This window comes from Nomascus leucogenys, chromosome 11 (assembly GCF_006542625.1).
Source record: "Nomascus leucogenys isolate Asia chromosome 11, Asia_NLE_v1, whole genome shotgun sequence".
In the NCBI taxonomy this organism is placed as follows: domain Eukaryota; kingdom Metazoa; phylum Chordata; class Mammalia; order Primates; family Hylobatidae; genus Nomascus; species Nomascus leucogenys.
The window spans coordinates 67,534,010-67,555,860 of record NC_044391.1 but is presented as its reverse complement, the minus strand read 5'-3'; the positions used below and the strand labels follow the sequence as shown (position 1 = coordinate 67,555,860).

The 21,851-nt window shown below is 37.2% G+C and overlaps 1 protein-coding gene across 2 annotated transcripts in view; it reads left to right on the top strand.

Annotated features, from left to right (window-relative positions):
• Positions 1-21,851, top strand: part of SLC38A4 (solute carrier family 38 member 4) — a 59,936-nt gene that overhangs the window by 26,152 nt on the left and 11,933 nt on the right. For both annotated transcript variants that reach the window (XM_030822681.1, XM_030822682.1), the window contains exons 2-11: positions 6,392-6,622; positions 11,219-11,309; positions 11,807-11,922; positions 14,707-14,780; positions 15,251-15,343; positions 19,775-19,856; positions 19,943-20,025; positions 20,136-20,194; positions 21,030-21,305; positions 21,438-21,517. In XM_030822681.1, the coding sequence (XP_030678541.1) occupies positions 6,504-6,622; positions 11,219-11,309; positions 11,807-11,922; positions 14,707-14,780; positions 15,251-15,343; positions 19,775-19,856; positions 19,943-20,025; positions 20,136-20,194; positions 21,030-21,305; positions 21,438-21,517 (1,073 nt within the window). In that variant the 5' untranslated portion in view covers positions 6,392-6,503. The remainder of the gene's footprint in view (positions 1-6,391; positions 6,623-11,218; positions 11,310-11,806; positions 11,923-14,706; positions 14,781-15,250; positions 15,344-19,774; positions 19,857-19,942; positions 20,026-20,135; positions 20,195-21,029; positions 21,306-21,437; positions 21,518-21,851) is intronic.

The window sequence follows — 21,851 nt, the reverse complement described above, 5'->3', positions numbered from 1 at the left end:
AAATAGAATACATTTTTTTTTTTTTTTTGAAATGGAGTCTTCGTTGCCCAGGCTGGAATGAAGTGGTGCAATCTCGGCTCACTGCAACCTCTGACCCTGGGTTCAAGCCACTCTTCTGCCTCAGCCTCCTGATTAGCTGGGACTACAGGCATGCGCCACCATGCCCAGCTAATTTTTGTATTTTTAGGGGAGATGGAGTTTTGCCATGTTGGCCAGGCTGGTCTCAAACTCCTGACCTCAGGAGATAGACCCTCCTCAGCCTCCCAAAGCTCTGGGATTACAGGTGTGAGCCACCGTGACCATCCCAATAAATATTTTATATATGCTAAAACAGCATAAAATTAGGTCTTAATTTGTTCACTTGTGAAGGGGCATCTACCTCACTCATAATGTTTGTGAGAGTTTTGAGAACTGTAAAGCCCTCTTTTGTAAGTGTCTAATTATGTATATGAAATACTATGTATGTTTGCAGGTAGATAAAGACATCAATTCAATTCTGATTGCTGGAAGAGAGAAAACAGATTTAAATTTATTGAAGGTCTACTATAGGCCAAACTTTGACACTCATTATCTCATTTAAATTCTCACAACACTGCTTTGTGGTAAATAATATTACTTTTATTTTATAGAAGATAGAAAAGTCAGAAGTGAGTTAATGTAGCCAGGATTTATATCCAGTTTTGCTTACTGCCAAAGCCATAGTTCCTGTTCCCTGATTAGGCTTTAGTTCTCTGTAGTAGAGACAGCAATACAAAGGTGGCATAGCATGGAGGCCACTCAACTTGGTGCCTCCATTACCTCATCTGTACAATGGGAATAAGAAAACAAATTGTACTCACCTCAGAGGACCGCTCTGAAGAACTGATAGATGTAAGGCCTTAAAACAGTGGCTGGCATGTGGTAAGTGTTCGATATATCTTTTTTAAAAAAATCCTGGGATTAGCATGGCTTAATGCAAATGCAATGAATGAGGTTCCTATTAATATACAAAGTAGAACAGACTTTAACTGAAGCTTTTGGACTGCAGACATGTATACTCACAGCAGCAAAGATCTCAGCCCCACTGCTCCTTCCTCAGAGAAGCCTTCCCTGATCCCCCAGACTAAATTGGATACTATGAAAGACACTGCTATGGCCCCCTAGAGGGGCTGCATAAATTCAGGATGGAGTGGAGGAGGGAGGGGAGCATGCCAGTCACTGTGACCCACATGTGCAAATGACCTGAGATGTAGAGAACACAGTGGATTTCTGGAATGGAAAGACTAGTGTAGCTAGAACACTAAGGTGAGGAGAGTGTGGAAGGAGATGAGACCAGAGAGGTGGGTGGACCAGGCAGAATCTTACCAGGCATGTTGAGAATTTTGGACTTTATCCTCAGAGTAAAGGGAAGACATTAAAGGGTTTTAAGCAAATAAATGATATGATCTGTGTTGTTGCTGTTATGTTTCAAAGATCACTCTGGGTATTGGATAAAGAATGAATGGTGCAGGTGGTTAGGGGAGGCGAAAGAGAATTGAAGATCAATTAGGAGATTTTTACAGTAGACATGATGGTAGCTTGGACAAGAGTGAAGGTAAAAGAAATGAAGAGAAAAAGATTAACTTGAGAAATACTTCAGTTTTTTGTAAAAGTCAACCAGACTTTGTAAAGAACTGGATGTGGAGGGTAAGAAAGAAAAATTTATAATAGAAGGCTCTTATGCTTTTGACTTGAATAACTGGATAAATGGTGACAACATTCTTTGGAATGGAAACATTGGAAGAAGAGGGCCTATCACAAGTTAGACTTTGAACACATTGAATTTAAACTGCCTTTGAGATATATAGATGATATTTAGGCCCCTGGACATATGGAACTCGAGTTCCCAGGAGAAGCCTAGGCTGATGTAACTTGAGGAGTCTTTGGTATATGTATTTGTCAGAGTTCTCCAGAGAAACAGAACCAACTGGAGATAAATAGACAGGTATAGATGTATATAGATATAAGATGATATTTATAATGGGAATTGGCTTTCATGATCATGGAGCCAAGAGGTCTCAAAGTACAGCATCTGCAAGCTGGAAAGCTGGTGGCATAATTTAATCTGAGGCTGAAGGCTGAGAAATGCTGCTGGTATAAGTATCAGAATTGCGAGGTCTGGGAAGCAGGAGCTCCAATGTTCGAGGGCAGGAGAAGGCAAGAGAAGATGGATGTCCTAGCTCAAGCAGAGATGTAAATTTGCCCTTCCTCCGCCTTTTTGTTCTATCTGGAACCTGGAGTGTTTGGAAGATGCTCACCTTCAGTGGTGAGTGGACCTTTTTTACTCAGTCTATTGATTCAAATGGTAATCTTTTCCAGAAACACCCTCACAGACACACCCCAAAATAAAGTTTTACTTGCTATCTTCCCATCCTTTAATGCAGCCACAATGACATATAAAATTAACCATTACATTATATGAAGTCTTGGGAGTGGCCTGGAAGAATGGGGCTTAGGATCTAGCTTTAAGGAAGTCAAGCAATGAAATGTCACATATTTTTAAAAGGACAAACGACAAAAACTGTGAAAAGCAATAGTGTTGTCATCAGCAAATAGAAACTTTTGAGAATTCCTAGAAGGCAGAAAGAAGATAGGGTTGGAAAATCTAAGAGGAAAGGAACCAAGATAAGTGTGCTTTTCCCACAGGGAGCCCTGCAGTAGCTTCAAATTAAGTCAATGTAGACAAAGAGGAGGCATAGATCATGGGCAACCAGTGATCAGGTATCCACCAAGGAACCTCAGTTTAGACATGACGGTCTGTTTGGGATGCCATTTTTGACTATAAGATAAAGCTGTGATCCAATCTGTAAAGAAAGCTCAAGGGAGGATGCTAGGATAAGTATTAGGGCCTCTACTGCAGACAAAGAGGTATCACAAGCAGGAATGGAAGCTCTACCAAAAAGAAGATAATTAAAATGCTTCATCCCCAGAGTAACTGCTCCTAGAGTGGCAGCTGTGTCTGGGAGTGGGATGCTCCTCCCACAGACAAGCAGCAGAAGAACCACTTACACAGAACCTACAAGGGAGCAGCCCATCAGTGAAATGGGCCCACACAATTTCAGAGAAGCTCTGAGTACCAGCTGTCCAAGCTAATCAATGCGCTCCATCATTCACAAATATGAACAGATAACCTAGGAACACTTGAAACTAAGGAAAATGCGCAGCATGGAAGAGAAGGACCAAAGGGAACAAACAGAATAACTAACTTCAGAAGAAACATATAATTTAGGGAACAAAAGGAACTTCTGAAAACCTCACATCAATAGCCTTAGAAAAATCTGAGAAAATATTGTATACATAAAACAAAAAAAGTGATATGAAAAAAGAGAAAGAGGATAAGAGCAAATAATTAGAAATTAAGAGCATGATTGAGAAAAATAGCTCACAAGTTGAAAATGAAATGGATATAGCTGAAGGTGAAATTTGTTATTTTGGATGTGACATTGAGGAAATACTCCTAAACATCGAGTAGTAAGATGAACAGATTGAACATAAACAGAAAAGCTTAGCAATATGGATCAAGAGGTCGAATACCTGATTAATAAAAGTTTTAGGAGTAAACAAAGGGGAAGAAATAGTTTTTTTAAATAGTAGAACTTTTTTTTATTTTTAGAAGAAAATGTGTCTTCTGTAGAAGAAAGACACAAGCCTTTTGATTGAATAGGACGTCTGCATGCTGAGTACGATGAATTTTAAAAGCGACTCACATCTAGTCACGTCGTGATGAAAGGATAAGGATAAAAATTCTAAAATCCTCAGAAAAACATCGATACATTATAAAGAAATAAGAACCAGACTCATCAATAGAAGCTAGAAGAGAGATGTTTCTTCAATATTCTGAAGGAAAATGCTTCTGAATCTAGAATTCAAACAATTAACAAAGTTTGAAGGCAAAATAAAGACATTTCCAACATGAAGCCACTCAGAAATTCTATTTACAGACATAGGCTCATTGTGTGAAAAAAGTTATTCAAGGCATTATTTTAGCATAATGCAAAATAAACTGAAGAAAGAAGATAGAATGGCGTTCAAGAAACTAGCAGTTGAGCAAGACTCAGAGATTGGAGGAGGAAGCCATTCAGAATGAGAAAGAGCATAGAAAATTTGCTTTCAAAGTTTTGGTAATATAGAATTATATTTCATTTATTATGTAGTCAAATACACCACTTTGTCTTTAGGGCATACTATTTATACAGTGATAATACTGTAATTGCTGCTTACTGGTTTTCCATGTTTAGAAACAACGTACAGGTAAGTTATGACACTTTTGTTTCACAGAACAAGATGAAAATATTATGATTCTCAAATTGTTTTTATTAACTAAAATAATTAGGAGTGTAGGAAAAGGAAGGAAAGAGAAAGTATGCTAATGTCCTTATTTTTTATGGGTAACCAGTCTAAAATCAGTAAACCAAGTCGAAAAAGCTTTAGTGAATTATTTAGATCTAGAATGGCTAATTTTAAATAACAAGCTAAAAACAGAAACCGTCAATAGTGGTTGCTGCTGGGGAGTGAGACTGGTACTGTGTGAAGAGTGAGGAAAACCTTTGTACTCATTTAGTGAGTTTCTTTTTTTTTTCTCTTAACCATATGCATGTCTTAATTCTATTCTCTCTTAGCTTTTAACCTGTTTGTTTTGATCTTTTATGTATGTACACTTAGGCTGCCTTATATTAATAATAGATTCATTTTTGTTCTTCTTGCTTAAAATGCTGTGTGCTATTTTTTTAAATTCTGAGAACTGCTTTCTTTATTTCTGGACAATTCTCTGCCATTATCTCTTTCTGTTTTGTCGCACCCTAGTCTCACAATTCTCTATATTGGAATGACTATCAGTGTATATTTGAACTTGTAATTCTTACTTTTTCCCCATTCCTCTTAACTTCTTATTTGTATTTTTCTTTTTTTAATCTCTTTGTGCTATAATTTGAGTGATTTCCACAGATCTGTCTTTCAATTTTATAAGTCTTCCTTCAGCTGAGTTTTTTTTTTATTTCAATGATTCTATTTTTTCTTAAGAATTCCTTTTTTTGACTTTTTGCAACAGCCTGTTCTCCTTTTATATTCCTTTATAATGTTTTTATCCTGTGAAAGTTATTCTCTTATTTTGAATGTTTTCTTTCAAAATGTCTTTCTTTTTATTATAATAATGTAAAAGTCCCTTTTAAATTGCTTTGTTATTTGTAGTTCCTTAGATGTGAATTTTATCATTTCTTGTGCCTACTGGCACTCTTACTAGTGAGTTTCCATGTGTGTTTTATATGTTTTGTAATTTGAGGATGTGAACTTTTCTCAAGTGTGAGTTGCCTTTCAAAAAAGTACTGCCATGGCACTGGGTTGTGGAGGTATTCCCATGTGGTAGTTTTCATTGTCAGAGGAATAGCAGATTTCATGACTTCTGGAGCAATTTTTATGTTAGTTTCTCTGCTCAAGATTTCCTTATCAAATGGGTATTGCACATTTCAGGACCACACTTTTCAAGAATGATAGTGTTTCTCCTAATATAATGGTTCAACAATAATTGAATGAATCTAATGGTAAGAATTTCAGAAGAAATTATATCAGCAACATATAGTAGATTCAAGGCATTTTTCAGAAACACAATGCCAGTCCACCCCTTTTCACTATACAGTTGAGGAAAATGAGGTCCCCAAATGTTAAATGACTTATGCTGAGATCCAGTGAATTAAAGGCAGAGCAGAGGCTAAAATCTAGATCTCTTTGTTGTTAAAATACATTTTAATTTGACATAGATGATGAGTGATGCTGACCCAGAGGTAAATCTGAACTTTCTTTTGTTACTATTCTTAACTTTGGCTTCAGGATCCAAGTGCCTAGAAAGTTACTTCCTAAACTTGATCCTCACCTGTGTTGCATATTATCAAGCATTTGGTGGCGTTAATTCTTTCATGTGCAATTAAATTAAAGCAGTAATTTTCTTTCTAGTTATTGCTAGTAGAGACACTGGTAGATTCTACCTTGGTAGACCTTTGTTTGTCAACAATTTACTTTTGTCTTTCTTTTAAAACATGCATCCCACTCACAAACACCTAAATTTCCTTGAAGACTGCTGCCATGTCTTAAGATTTCTTTTTTTTCCATAGTGACTAGTAAAACCTTCCATTTTCATTATACATAGGCACTCTATAAATATCTGCTAATTTAGCAGTTATTAGTAATTTCCTTTCTTCTCTTCCATTTTTTTTCTTTCTTGTATTGGGTAAAGGAACCTTTCAGGATTTGCTTATGTAAAGTTTTCAGGAGTTTCCTTCCTCCCTCCCTTTTACAGAGAGCATACAAAATGTAGATGATTCATATTCACTTATTTCATTTAAATAAAATTATAATGATGTATGTTGTGTTCTGTTTGCAGAACAGAGTGTTCTGAACATCAACACAAAGTGGAAGAACCTTAAGCTGAAGGTACAGTATATTATTTACACTGAAGGGGCTTGTGTGTGGACAAGAAAGCGCTGACAGCTCAAATGGATCCCATGGAACTGAGAAATGTCAACATCGAACCAGATGATGAGAGCAGCAGCGGAGAAAGTGTTCCAGACAGCTACATCGGGATAGGAAATTCAGAAAAGGCAGCAATGAGCAGGTATGGGGTTAAAAATTACTAGGTTCCATGGAAAAATAAGACAGGATGTGGACATGGAAAACAGGGTCTTGATGGGAAGAACTGGATTTATTACAGGTAAATTTGAGAAAACAATGATATTGATGCTAGCACATCAATTCCCTGGTCCTGAAATACAGTGATAATGTCAATCTATTTTGTGACTAATTTAGAATTGAGGTTACAATGTTCTTGTCTCCATTAATAATGTGTAATAGTTTTAATTATTTTAGCCTATTGCTCCTCTTACCTTTCTCAGGTTCCTCTTTGAATGTTGCTACACTTCCTGGTTTCTGTAGGGATTCTTTTCTCTCTTAAAGTATCCTCTGGGCAAGCTCACTCACAACTATTACGGCCTTACCCACCAAATATATGCCATATACCCAGCCTGTTAAGTTTCTCTACTGAATTTCAGATCATTATATCTGAATGTCTACTGCACATCTCTACTGGACCACTACTGTGTCTGAATTGCCTCATTTATAAAGTTAAACCTGTAATGTCTAACACTGAACTCCTATCTTTCCCTTCAAAACCTGCTCCTCCTCTAGTAACCCCCATCCTAGTGAAAATCACTGCTATCATCTAGCAACTCACTCAAAAGCCCCTAGGTGTAAACTTTGACCCACATAGCCATTGGTCAGTCATATCCAGTTGGTTTGACCTTATTAATGCTTCAAATACACCTACTTTTCTGTACCCATTCTTCTGTGGTCTTACCTTAGGCCTACATTAAATGTGAGACAGGGAGTGAGCCCTGATTTGTCTCCCTGTCTTACATTTTGCTCTCCTCTGTCGAGCCCTCTACACTTCTGCAAGAGTAATCTCTTACAATTGCAAATTGAATCAATTTCCCTCCTTAGATAAAGCCCTTCTGCACCTCTCCAATAGCCATAAGAGAAAGTAGATTACACACTGCTGGGCACGTAAGGTCCTTTGTGAGCTGTTCTTGACCTGCCACTCCTGTCCTGTTTTTTGCCCTCTCCCTATTTGTTACTTGCCTTCACTCATTCTGCTCCAACTGCCTGGAATCAGTCACCTGCTCCCCCTTTCTCTGTGTTGACACCTCTCATCCTTCAAGAATCAGCTCAACATCAGGTCTCCTATGCAGCCTTTTCCAAATTACTCTACTCCCCCAGGTAGAAGTGACTGCCCCTCCTTCGTGTACCCTCTCCCTGTACAGATGTTAATTACGCCACTACTACAGGCTAATGGCCTCTGTGGTCCCACCACCTGCCACATTGCCTGGAGCATAGTAAGTGCACAATAGTTATTTGATAAGTCAATTGATTTCCCACAAAAGTTATATCAAATTGTACATGATTTAAGATGCTCAGAAGGGAATTTTTGACCAAATCTAGGCCTGAAATAGAGAATATTGTGCTCAAAGACTTCTCATTTTATTCACAACACCCAGGAAAATCCATCAGGAGAAAGCACTGTTCTTCCTTCAAGTATCTCAGTGCAATGAACTTTAGGGATGTCAGACTAGAGAGGCCACTGAGATGTAAATTATGGCATTTTCTAAATTAGGTGACCCTTGAGGAAACACTAGGGTGGTAGAAGACAGGGCTTTGGAGTCCGCAGAGTAGTTGCCTGACTTTAGAGAAGCTGTTTGTCCTCTTTGAGCTTCAGTGGAAAATGTAAAATGGCAAACCAACAGCTGCTTTTCAAGGATAGGATGGGTGCCCAGAATACAGATGACATTCAATACTTTTTTATTACTTCTCCTTCACTGCATTACCCTTAGTAAATTGATTCAAACATGAGGATGCTTGTTTCTGAAAGGGATGCACACAAATATGAGCTCTGCCGATGTTGACAGAGTTGAAGGGGACACCCTCCTAAGAATTGTCATAGTGTCATTCCACTTGATCCTCAAAAGCCAGAATGGAAAGAGCATGAATGCTTTTGTTAAGCTTCATGCAATGTGTTCCGAACCACTCACAGTGACTTACCTTTTTTCTCCTGGCTTAAACATAGGACATCATTTTGCAGTTTTTAAAATCAGTTTAAAGAGATGGGTTTAACTATGTGTGGTTCAGATTGAACCCTTAAATGTAAATTTTTGGGAAATTCAACATAATGTATTTATTTGTGATCATTATACTTGTGTTTTCAATACATGCTGGGTTTGGTATCAAAACATTTAACATACTGGGGACATTTCCCATCTATTTTATACAATCTTGGCATGTTAAATGACTACAACTCATCTCATGCCAAAATAAGAACATGCAAATGCCTCAAAGAAAGAAAATCTGTTTACTTTCAAATTCTCAATTTTAAAAACTACTATGGAATACAGATTTTAGTTTATTGATTAAAATAAAGAATAGAGTGTTGGACATTCCAGAGTTTAAATTCTAGGTGGCACTTTTGTTTTTATAGTCCTCAGGCCCATTTTAGGCTTCATTTTATCCTGTCATCTCAGTCTCCAACTGTGAACATTATGTACCAGTCTTCACAAAGCAGATACATTAATTACAGACCATTAATGTAAACCACAAAAGAGTGGTGGGTGGGGGGCCGGGGTGAATGGAAATGGAAGGAGACAACAACTGAGGGCATTGTGCTTTCTATGAGAAATATGGGGAGAAGTCCAGGAAATGTTCTTAACTTGTGTACTCAGAGCTATTTATGCCTTGAATTCTAGAAAAGGACATACAACTTTGTGGTTTTGTCTGCTGTTTCTATCTACATCTCATATTGTCTCCTATTCTCAAAAAGTAACCCTGCCATCCTCTTTCCTCTCCATGTTATTTTCAGGATTAGCTTCTGTTATAAAAACTAGCTTGTACAGATCTCCTACAATAATTATTTTCTATTTTATTTCTAAGGTTTATTTATTTATTTATTGAGACAGAGTTTCACTCTTGTGGCCCATGCTGGAGTGCAATGGTGCAATCTCGGCTCACTACAACCTCTGCCTCCCAGGTTCAAGCGAGCAGCTGGGATTACAGGCGCCTGCCACCACATTCGGCTAACTTTTTGTATTTCTAGTAGAGACGAAGTTTCACCATGTTGGCCAGGCTGGTCTCGAACTCCTGACCTCAGGTTATCCACCCACCTCGGCCTCCCAAAGTGTTGGGATTACAGCCGTGAGCCAGTGTGCCTGGCCTCTAGGATTATATTAATAGAACAATCTTTAATTATTTTATCTTTCTTTTCATGTAGGAAATGTCCTAAAATTTTCAACCCATCAATTTGAAAGCACTTTTAAAATCATACATAGTTGAGCATTTTATATAAAAACAACTAAAAAGTCTGTGACATTTTGCAGTATAAAAATGCAATGGCAGCAGCCGGCCTTATTAATGGAGCTTCTTGGAAATGTGGCTGGTCCTAGGTCCATAGCCTCAAAGGCCCTGGCGTGTAACTGCAGGAGCTGACCAGCACAGATCTATGACCAAGTTGTACATCTTCTAGCCTGTGTCCAAGAAAACCAGAATCACAATGCTCTGTGGATAGTGACATCTTAAAGTTTTCTTTCCCTCCCAACTGTTTTGCCAATTCATTGAATTACTTTAATAATTTCCTTAGTTTCATTCATTATCTGTTAATAATCCATGTACATTTTGAGAGTAATTAAAACACATATGCACACACAGAAACAACCAACACAACACAGAGCTGCCACTGAATTCCTTTCCAATAAGAGATATATGTATAAATGATTGTACCAAAAAAATACACTGGACAATTCTCTGCCATTATCTCTTTCTGTTTTGTCTATATTGGAATGACTATCAGTGTATATTTGAACTTGTAATTCTTATTTTTTCCCCATTGCTCTTAACTTCTTATTTGTATTTTTCTTTTTTTAATCTCTTCGTGCTATAATTTGAGTGATTTCCACAGATCTGTCTTTCAATTTTATAAGTCTTCCTTCAGCTGAGATTTTTATTTCAATGATTCTATTTTTTTCTTTTTTTTAAGAATTCCTTTTTTTGACTCTTTTTGCAACAGCCTGTTCTCCTTTTATATTCCTTTATAATGTTTTCATTCTGTCCCACTGCCTGGGACTGCTTGATGCCAGGGGGAGAATGGGGTCTCCCCCTGGGTATGGGTGGGTATGGGCCTGCTGCTTCACCTTTCTGAGCCACAGTTCCCTATAGGGATATTTTGAGCATCAGATGAAATAAGGATCACAGTGCCTAGGCTTTTAATAAATATTTGTTGAATTAATAAAATCATCTGATTATGGTACGGTAGTAGTTCAGAAAACTCTGTCATAACCCTGTACTCTTTCTTTGGAAGGGCTCTAAATGGGAACACAATTAGTTGTAGTCTCTTGCATAGCTAATGTGAGAAAGAGGAAATGTGGTATAAACAATTTTTTAACTAAAAATAATATTTCCCTCCTTCATATCATCCTTCTTCCATCCCAAAGTATAGCTGTAAATGGAGCTCAGTTGTTGGTCTGGAATGACCATTAGTGTGAAGGAGGAAAAGAAAATTGGGATGTCTTATTTCCCCTGCTCTGATTCAGTTACTTAGATCACCTGAAACATACATATGATTCAGAGCATATATTTAGATGTTTTCACTTTCTTATTTGTGTGTGTATGTGTTCAGTCAATTTGCTAACGAAGACGCTGAAAGTCAGAAATTCCTGACAAATGGATTTTTGGGGAAAAAGAAGCTGGCAGATTATGGTGATGAACATGTAAGTGAATCTATGCTTTCAGGCAATGAACGGGACTGAGGGTGTCTGATCTACCTAGGTCTCTGTGGGAAAACAATGTGACTGAAATTTTCCAAGCCTTGATCAGCACATTCTCTGTTTATTCAGGCTCTTACTGGAATAAGGGCTTGTTTTTTCCTGTTCGCCATATGGCTGCATAAATCATTTATGAAATTTATGTGTTTTGGGGGGAAATCATTCTAACCCAAAGGTAATCTGCAATCATACATGTTTTCTCTTCTTTATGTGACTCCCCTTGTAATTTGTATTTTTACTGAGGCCTCTGCTGAAACCAAGCACTGCATTCCGTTGAAAATTACATGCTTTTATTGATGTTGAGTAATGGCTTTACTCACTGTAATTTTATCTTAGTCTTCAATTTTGGACTGTAATCTGCAGATAATGTGAGAATAAGGATAACCCCTAAAGGTATGCCCTTTGGCAAATGTTTGCTTATAATACATCCCTTCTTCTTCAAGCATCCCGGAACCACTTCCTTTGGAATGTCTTCATTTAACCTGAGTAATGCCATCATGGGCAGTGGGATCCTGGGCTTGTCCTATGCCATGGCCAACACAGGGATCATACTTTTTATGTAAGTGAATGTGTATGTCTACATTTGATGATGAAGTCCATGCATACCTGGTGGCTTTTTCAATTAACAATCTCAAGTTTGATCTTTGTGAACGTGAAGGATCTGAGAAAGTATTAATGAATTCCTCTGGCTTTTAGATAGAACTGCAACCTGAGGAAAAACTCAGAGGAGGCTAATCATGGCACTTGGTCACCCAACCATCCCTAACCCAACGGCAGAAAGTGTATGTGCTCAATCAACCAAAGTGCTGGAGCAGCCTCACCAGAAGAATTTTGTTATTCAGTAAATACTTGAAATAATTTGGTGTTTAGCAACCAAAAAGATCTTTCCCAGAAGCAAATCTGATTTTATCTCATTCTTAGGAAAGAAGCAACCAAGCCTAAGAGCCCTGCATGCCCTTGCCTACCTTATGTCCCATTCCCTGTGCCCCTGTGCAACAGATACACTGGGCACAATAGCCTTCTCTCCATCCCATGAAGATGCCACATTCCCTCTCACCACTGGACTTTTGCACATGGTCTTGGAACCCTCTTCTCTACCTTCTTCATCTAGTTAACTCCTCATATGTCAGTTCAGTCTCACCTGAATACTGCCCGCCCTGACCTCCATGACTGGGGCAAATCACCTTATCATAACACTCACCACAGTTTTAATGTTTTAGTGCCATTTGTCTGATTCATTTGGTTAATATCTGTCTCCCTTGCTGGACTATAAGCTCTAGAAAGTTGAGCCCATGTCTGTTTTTACTCACCAATGTCTCTACCTCCAAACCTAGAGCAGTGCCCGGTACAGGCAATATTTGTTGAGTGATCAAACCTTATTCCTAAACCTATGCACTTTCACCAAACTTGTTCAAATGCTGCCTAGGGGTAGCAGCATCTGGTAGCTGACCTGTAGGGTGGATACTGCACTGTCTATGACAGACAACAACAGACGTTTATGTGCATCATGTACAGCCTGGTATTTTCCAAGATATAGTTGGCAGCAGTGGAATTCTTCACAAGAATAAAGTCTGATGTTAGGCACCACTGTGGACACAGATCCTAATCCCAAATGCAATGCTAGAGAGTTAAATAACTGTCTAAGAATGCAACATTTATATCACAAATATGTGCTGTTTATGTTCTGAATATCACGTATGATTAGTAATCACACAGCTATTTGTGGGCTAAGGATCAGGACTATAAATATTTATATTGTGTTAGTGCTTTGATTGAACTGTTTTATGTATAATATTCTTTAGCTGAACGGGTTTTTATATCAACTTTACTTTTATATAAGCCATGTTTTGAAATAAACTAGGATTTTAATAATCTGAATTTTAATAGCTATGTATGTAGTCATATATTTGTATGCTTTTGTAATGTGCATTACCTCTAAGACAAAAAAGCTGCCTTTCCTTATTAATTATACATACCATTAAAATGAATTAGGAAGTTACAGATCGCTGATGAATAGAAATAGGAAAAACTTCCCCTAATCCCACATTCATAGATCATCTTCATGAGAGAAGAATATTCCACTTTTTAAAATGAGGGCCTCATTTTAGGCTTATAAACACTTAGCAGATTAATTTGGTCAGAACAATTAAATCACTAAACATCATGGGGTGTGTTTTGTGTGTCTAAGTAGCACAGACTGGATTAGGCTTTCTCTCTTAATTTATAGCAAGTGACACAGTATTTTATTGGTTTTACTCTTAGTATTTTCTGCCAGAGAAAGTACATGCTTAGAATACAGGGAATGCTCATTATTTTTCCAGGGAACAAAATTATATAATCTGAATTACATTATTCCTTAAAAACAGTTAAGCTCATAAGGCATATGGAAAAATATAGGAATAAGTCATTGGTTAAACAGTTCTGGCAGACATACTTTATGGAAAATAAGAGTGCAATATAGCTCTACAGGGGTTATAGAATTTATAATTCATGGTCCAAATGTACATTTGTAGTATTGATTTCATTGGGAATTACCAAAGGATTAGATCAATCGTGGGGAAAGTGTATTTTTTAAAAATAAACAAAGATAAAGATTTTTTTCTGAATTCCAGGTAAAAGTTAGCATTGCTCCTCCATTTATTACGTAGATGCTTCTATCAACATTCTTATTTTTGTGCTCCAAATCTTGGATTTGGAAAAGTAACAATCGGTATAAACATACAGAAACCATACATGCATGTGGGGGTCCTAACACCAGAAATGACTCTGAATGCAAAAAAAAAAAAAAAGGGAATTTTCCTGCCCCATCCTTAGCTTTCTCTGCTTTCTCTATTATATATGCAACTGCCTGCCCCTCTAGCTTACAAAGTACTTTGTTTTCTAATGCACAGGATCAGCAGTAATGCAGCTCAGACTGCATGCTTTGGCCTTTGGATTCCTAGATTTCAGATTAAGGTTTAGTCAGGCTATTGAATAGACCTTCAATTCTAAGTGCTGATGTGAATATGATGTACATATTCCCATGTGCTGAGTAAGTAGATGTAGCATTTGCTAATGTTGCTATACACTTAGCATCTAAGTTATGAACCAGATTCTAGAACTGGGTAACATTAAAAAAAAAGTTAGGGACTTCAGGTATGTAAAATATAGCAAATTCTATTTCTACGACTTTAAAGGGTATGTGTAGAGTTCTGAAAAGAATTTCTCAGCCTCCCCCAAATCCACATACTTTTGGAAAGTTGATCATTGAAAAGATTAATGTGATCCTTTATTGTAACATCTAACATGACTACATTTTATTTATTGTAGAAACTTTATTACCTACTCTCTTTTCCCTTTGCAGAATCATGCTGCTTGCTGTGGCAATATTATCACTGTATTCAGTTCACCTTTTATTAAAAACAGCCAAGGAAGGAGGTATGCTACCACTTGAGTCCAACACATTCTATTTCAATTCTCATAAAACAGTATTTCAGTCTGTTGTTTCATAACCTTAGGATGATTATAGTCAGTTTCACATTTCATTTTCTTCTGAGCCCAGTGACACGATCTCTCAGTGTTTATAGTTGTTTGGGCAAGTGAGAGGCAGGAGTGAAAGTCAACTGGCTCAGGTTCAAGACAAATAGAAAAAAAGAAATTTCTGATATATGATAGAAATAACTGTTTTGACTTGCTACATGCAGCTAAAATAAATAAAGCCATTGATTCCTGTTTGGAGAACATTTTGATATATTGCTTATTGGTTTTCGAGGTTGCATCTTTTGGGCTTAAAATCTCTATATGATGTTTATTTACATGTTTGAGACTCCAGCGTGGAATTATATGACAAAAATATTTTAGTCATTAAAACAATCTCTTTAACAAGGCTATTTTATCTTTGATTGTAGGGTCTTTGATTTATGAAAAATTAGGAGAAAAGGCATTTGGATGGCCGGGAAAAATTGGAGCTTTTGTTTCCATTACAATGCAGAACATTGGAGGTAAGGGGATATACTTTTCAATGGATCGCGTACACTTTCTATAGCATGTTCAATAAATGAGAAAACTTACGGCAATGAACAGGCACTTTAGATACAGAAAAATTGCTACTTATAGTTCTTTAATTTTAAAACGTTAGTTTTAAATAGGTTTGTGTCCTGCTTTAATTAAAAACAGCAATATAGAAGAATGAAATAACATATAAAACCCTGCCAATTGAATTCTAGAATTAAAATATAAAATAAAAGCTTTCTTGATTTTTAATGTTGTTACAGCATGAATTATTACTCTTAAAAATTGAAGAATTTGTGCTTATATCTGTCACTGCCAAAACAGTTGACATTTTCTATGTGTGACTGAGTTTGTTTTACAAAACTGAAAAGTGGGTGTCTGGGGGAACATAGCCAAATGCTGTGGTCCTTGAAACGCAGCCTGCACTGAGCCAGCCCACTAGACAGTGTCTCTAGAAGTTTACTAAGGCAAAAGTCTGGCTAGGCATCAAATGCACTATAAACCCTGGCTTGTTGATTCTATGGATTCTTGTAATTCCCACTGAATTATAATTTCCAGTGTAGGACCTAGAAATATATATATATTTTTAACAATGTTCTCTCGTTGGTGTGTTTGCCCACCAGCTTCATACTGTTTCTGTTGTGTCTTTGGCCCTCAGAAGGCATCCAAACCTGTATTTCAGATGTCCTGCCGGCTGCTTCCTGGCACATGGTCCCAGCCGTCTCCCCACATAGTGACACTTACTCCCTCACCTCCTACCCAGTCCCTAAACCTGCTATTCTATTTCTCTTATCTTTCTTTTCTCAGTGAATACCACCAGCAGTCGTCCAGTTTCTGAGGGCAGAAATCTGGATGTCAGCGTAAACGTTTCCTTTTCCCCAACTCTGCATGTCCAATCAAATGGCAAATTCTGTTCATTTGATCTCTTCCTTATCTCTTGAACCTCTCCTCTCCGTCCGTCCTCATGACCACAGATGATCACCATTTATAGCTCAGACTATTGCAGTAGTCTTCTAACTGGTCTTCCTGGCTTGAGTTTCCCCTGCTCCCAGATAAACTCTGATTTGTTCTCCAGATAAACTTTCTCAGATTTAAGTCTGTTTCTACTTTTGTCATGCATAAAATTCTTCAGCATGCCCTCATTATTTTCAAGGTAAAACTTAAACTCATTGGACTGACACAGGATCTTCGTCTAGTTCTTCTGCTCAATCTTTCTAAACCTTTCCTAGCAATGCCCCTATCTATCTATCTATCTATCTATCTATCTATCTATCTATCTATCTATCTATCTATCCATCCATCATCTATACCCTACATGTCCTGTGTCAAACCATAACAAATTATATTTATTCCCCTATTTTAATATTTTTAAAAATAATCCATGCCTTCTTTTCACAGGCTGTTTTCTCCCCTTGCAAGTCTCTCAACGTCCTCCAACCCTAACACACACACACACACACACACACATTTTCTCTCTCATTCTGCTCACCTGGTCTATTGCTTCTCTAGACTGGTAAATACTAGTCCTTCTGGGGCTCTCATGGTCCTGTTTGTATCTGGTACGTGACTGTTTTCTAAAGGATATTTTAAAACACCTGAGTAGAGAGTAAGCTTTTGGAGTCGGATGGACCTGAATTTGAGTCTGTTTCTGTCACTATCTGTGAACTTGGGAAGATCGCTTTACTCCTTTGTCTAATTTTTTCATGTATAAAAATTACCTTACAAAGGCCATTGTGAGGATGAAATAAGGTAACGTATGGCACATAATAAGTGTTCTGTATATGCTTCTCTCCTCCCTGGTTCTCTGCTTCCATATCCATTACTCTGGAGTTGCCTGAATTATTTTTTAAATAGGCATTTTAAAAAATTATAAAACGAATATATTACGATTGTGAAAAACTAAAACACTACATAAATATATAAATTACCAAGAAAAGTTTATGTCAGTCATCCTCAGAAATAACGACTCATAGGTTTTCCTCTATGCCTAATTCAACAAATACATTGAATATTGTTAGTATTGGATCATCTTATGATACCGATTTTCAGCTTTCTTTTTAAATTTAACAATATGCCTTGAATATATTTGCATGTTATTCTTTTTAATGATTTTTGAGGTTTCCATTACACAAATGCCATAATTGGTTTACAGTATCCTTATTGATGAACAGTTGGATTGTTTCTAATTTTTCACTGTTATAAAAATGCTACAATAAATACACTTGCACAGAGATCTTGCAAACAGGCAACCCATTTTAATAAATAAATTCACTGGAGTTATCGAGGATTTCTGGAATGCAGAAATTTCTTTAGTAACCTATCTAACTATACTCACCATGATAATGGATAGTTGGTAAGCAGATAAATAAAATTCAGCCATATCTTAATGATTTGTGTTAAAAAAATTTTTTATATGTTAAGACTACAATCTTGGGTAGAATTTGACAGTAATATCAGAATTGTCTCATTCATTTTACTGGTTTGGAGCCATATGCATATTAGCCCCCCAAATCCCAACAAATAGACCACTTTACATTTGTTTCAAACTCTCAGCCTTATTAAGGTTTAAAGTATCGAGCATTTCATAGGATTGCCTTATAGTTGGTCTAATTTAACAACTGAAATAACCAGGCATAAGCATAATTAACCCTGAACTCAACAAGTTGAGTGGCAGCACCTCAGCTGTGGTTCAAAGTACAGCCACTGCTATGCTTCTAAATAATGGAATAAACTATAAAGCGGTCTCTCAGTCGAGCCTCACACATGTAAGAGGTGTGACTTTAAGGGAGTAAGATGAAATGTCATAACATCACCCCAGAAATAATGCTCTCGCTTTGGTTACTTTATTTGATTAGTTGATATTTGGCATAAGATAAATCACTTGTATTTCTGTATTTAACAACTCTACATTTAGAACATTTAATTTTCTCAATCCCCTAAAAAGTTAACATTTATTTATTAACAGATTAATGTCTGGATCATTCTGAATTTTTGAAGACCAAACATGTTGACATCACTGACATCACTGAAAATCAGCAATTAATAGCTCTAACACTGAATGGTACCTCACCAAACCAGCTAATCAGAAATACCTCCTGTGTTCACACTCTGTAAGATTTAGCTTTAGCCAAGGTCTTTGCAAAGATTAACCAAATAATGTGTACAGAAGATACATCTGCTATTGTAAAAATTATTTCACTTTGACAGTAGAGAAGAAGCACCAGCCCTTCTGTTTTAGATGTAGTCCGTCCTTTTCAAGCTGTGTGATTGTGGACATGTCAACTTAACATCTCGGAGTTTTTATATCTTCATCAGTGGAATGAGAATAACAACATATATCTTGTCATCTCACAGGGTTTTTCACATGATCAAATGAAGTAATGTGCAGAACTAAACAATGTGGGGAATTATTATCATCACTGTTACGTATGAAGTGAAGAAAATATTTTTAAACTCAGTAGTTTAATTTACAATTTAAGTATGTGTTTCAAAGCACCTGTTAGCAAAAGTTCACTAGAAGGATGTAGGACACACTTAAAGTTTTCATGTAAAATTTGTGAGTTCTATTTTTAACTGAATCTTTTGGCCATGTGTCAACAAATTAACGTTATCCTTCACCAAATGGGTGGGCTTGAAAAAGGCATGATGCATAAATATTTACAATTGTAGGCAAAATTGTAATGTTATGCATATGAATACATATTCATTTTTTCAGGGAGAGGGCTTGTAGATTTCATCAAGAAATCTTTCACAAGAGTAGATAATCACTCATATATCACTTACGTAGATGCTCATGAAATTTTGCCACTTTATATAATTCCTTAGTTGGCCAAAAGAAGAGTAAGATGAAGAGCGGCAAAAAAAAAAAAAAAACAAAGATGGAGAGAAGTTGTCATCTCTTGTATTCTTTTATCAATCCAGGAAGACTTTGGTTCTGACAATAAGTGGTCTGAGACTTTGTGTGCTCCTCAGACAGATCCCAGAGGACTAGATTGGTGCCCATCTGCAGAAAACCAGAGGGGATGTATTGACTCTGCAGATCTGCCCTTTGATTCTGCCATATCTCAGCTGGCCCATGCCTTTTATTGCCAGACTACTGCCCAAGTTATAGACACTAACACAGGCACACTGAGTATGGGCTATGTTGATTTATAACTAATGAGGGCAGAACCTTAGAACTGCAGCTTCACTGTAAACTTTGGAGCAGGATTTAACACACAATCAGCCCTGATACTGTTAACAAGAGCTGGAGGGTCAAATGTCTATCCTGGAAGAGAATTTGGAAGCATTGCCAAAAACACAATGACTTTTTTCCATTTGGGGGATTAGATGTTCGTCTTACTTATCCCAAATGTCATAACTTGCTTGCATGTGACTTCAGTGCTATCCACACCATTAAGCTGTCACATTTTCCATTTTAGCAATGTCAAGCTACCTCTTTATCATTAAATATGAACTACCCGAAGTAATCAGAGCATTCATGGGACTTGAAGAAAATTCTGGGTATGTCTTATGTTCCTTCTGTGACATCAAGTGACTCATTCTACTTGGTCTTTTCTGATTGTAATATCCTTGTCTCTCTCTTCTAGAGAATGGTACCTCAATGGCAACTACCTCATCATATTTGTGTCTGTTGGAATTATTCTTCCACTTTCGCTCCTTAAAAATTTAGGTAAAGATATTTTCTAACTGGAAATATATTTATTTTTATTTCACATTTAAATAGGTTAGCTAATTGTAGATGCCATATTCACCTTCCAAAATGCTTCTTCTAACTTCTAGGTTATCTTGGCTATACCAGTGGATTTTCTCTTACATGCATGGTGTTTTTTGTTAGTGTGGTAAGTGACGTGATGACATGATCCTTGTAGGTTGGTTAGCATGAATTTTTTTGTGCCTAAATTAGTGTCCACATTTTGTTCAAGCACTTCACTAATATGAAATAGTTCTTGTATCACAAGTGATTTTCTTGTAGACTAATTTAGAACAAAAAAAGAGCAGCTACGATTTAAAGATAGTTGAGGTAGAACATCAAAGCTACTACTAATGGTTTGGTCTAGGCACACTGGTTATATATGGGGAAAAAAGGAAAACTTCAAGCAGGAACATGACAATAATCTGGTATTTAGAACAGTAGAGGAGAGTCCCAGGAGAGAAACAAGAAGGCTATAGCCATATTCACATGAATCAGCCATTCTCTTTTACACATTCCACCCACTAAGAGAGGACAAGCACAGTGGAATTAAAGAAGAAATCCTCCTCTCTAGGCCCCTGACAAAAGAGGGAATTTCTTGCACTATCATGAATGCCAAAATTTATAAAGCATTTCCCCAAAGAGGTAAAGGAGAAGGAAAAAAAGTTTTGAAGACCCATGTCACCTTAGTTTGAAGAAATAAGGAAATGATCATCTTTCTCATTGAAGGGCATGAAAGAGGGTGGGAAGGCCTCATTCAAAATATTGTCCTGTTAACTCTAAGATGCAGGGCTGCCAATTACAGCTCCAACTCTTCCCTTAGAACAGAGGCTAGAGGAAGTTTACTTTGTCCATTAGTCTAAAAGGAATCCCTAACTGAGTTCCCTCACACCCTACCCCGTAAGCCACACATATGGATTCTTATTTCATTGTTTTTTCTCAAAAAGCTGATTTTTTTTTTCTTTTTTAATGACTGAGTCTAGGTGATTTACAAGAAATTCCAAATACCCTGCCCTCTACCTGTTTTGGATCACAGTGTTGGAAATCTGTCATTCAACAACACACTTCCAATGCATGTGGTAATGTTACCCAACAACTCTGAGAGTTCTGATGTGAACTTCATGATGGATTACACCCACCGCAATCCTGCAGGGCTGGATGAGAACCAGGCCAAGGGCTCCCTTCATGACAGTGGAGTAGAATATGAAGCTCATAGTGATGACAAGTGTCAACCCAAATACTTTGTATTCAACTCCCGGGTAAGTGAGAGGTCCAGGCTTCTAATGAGTATAGTTATGTGTTTTCTAAGTTTTTATTCAATAAACTGAGATGGCCTGAGATCACCTTCTATGTTGGAATGCTAAATACGTGGTGTTGTCTTTGTTTTTCAGACGGCCTATGCAATTCCTATCCTAGCATTTGCTTTTGTATGCCACCCTGAGGTCCTTCCCATCTACAGTGAACTTAAAGAGTAAGGCAGCCATCATTTTAGCATTCTAATTTGCTTTGAAAATCTGCTCATATGTTCAAAGATTCTTTAAGAGGAAACACAGTTTATAGCTTCCTCTTCAGAGAAAATATGTATTCCATCCACTCCTCAGTAACATGCTTTAATCAGAAAGGTGGGAATCAGCCCACTACAGCACTACCTTATCTTCTTCTTTCTCTCCTTTCTCTCCACCATAATGGTTCAGGGGAGGGGTTCATGGCAAGTGGACAAGGAGTCGATGGTTGTAATAATTTTGGCAGGTGTTGGGAATTTAAATTTGAATTTTGTTGGGAAGAAATGATGTCAGCTGGACTAG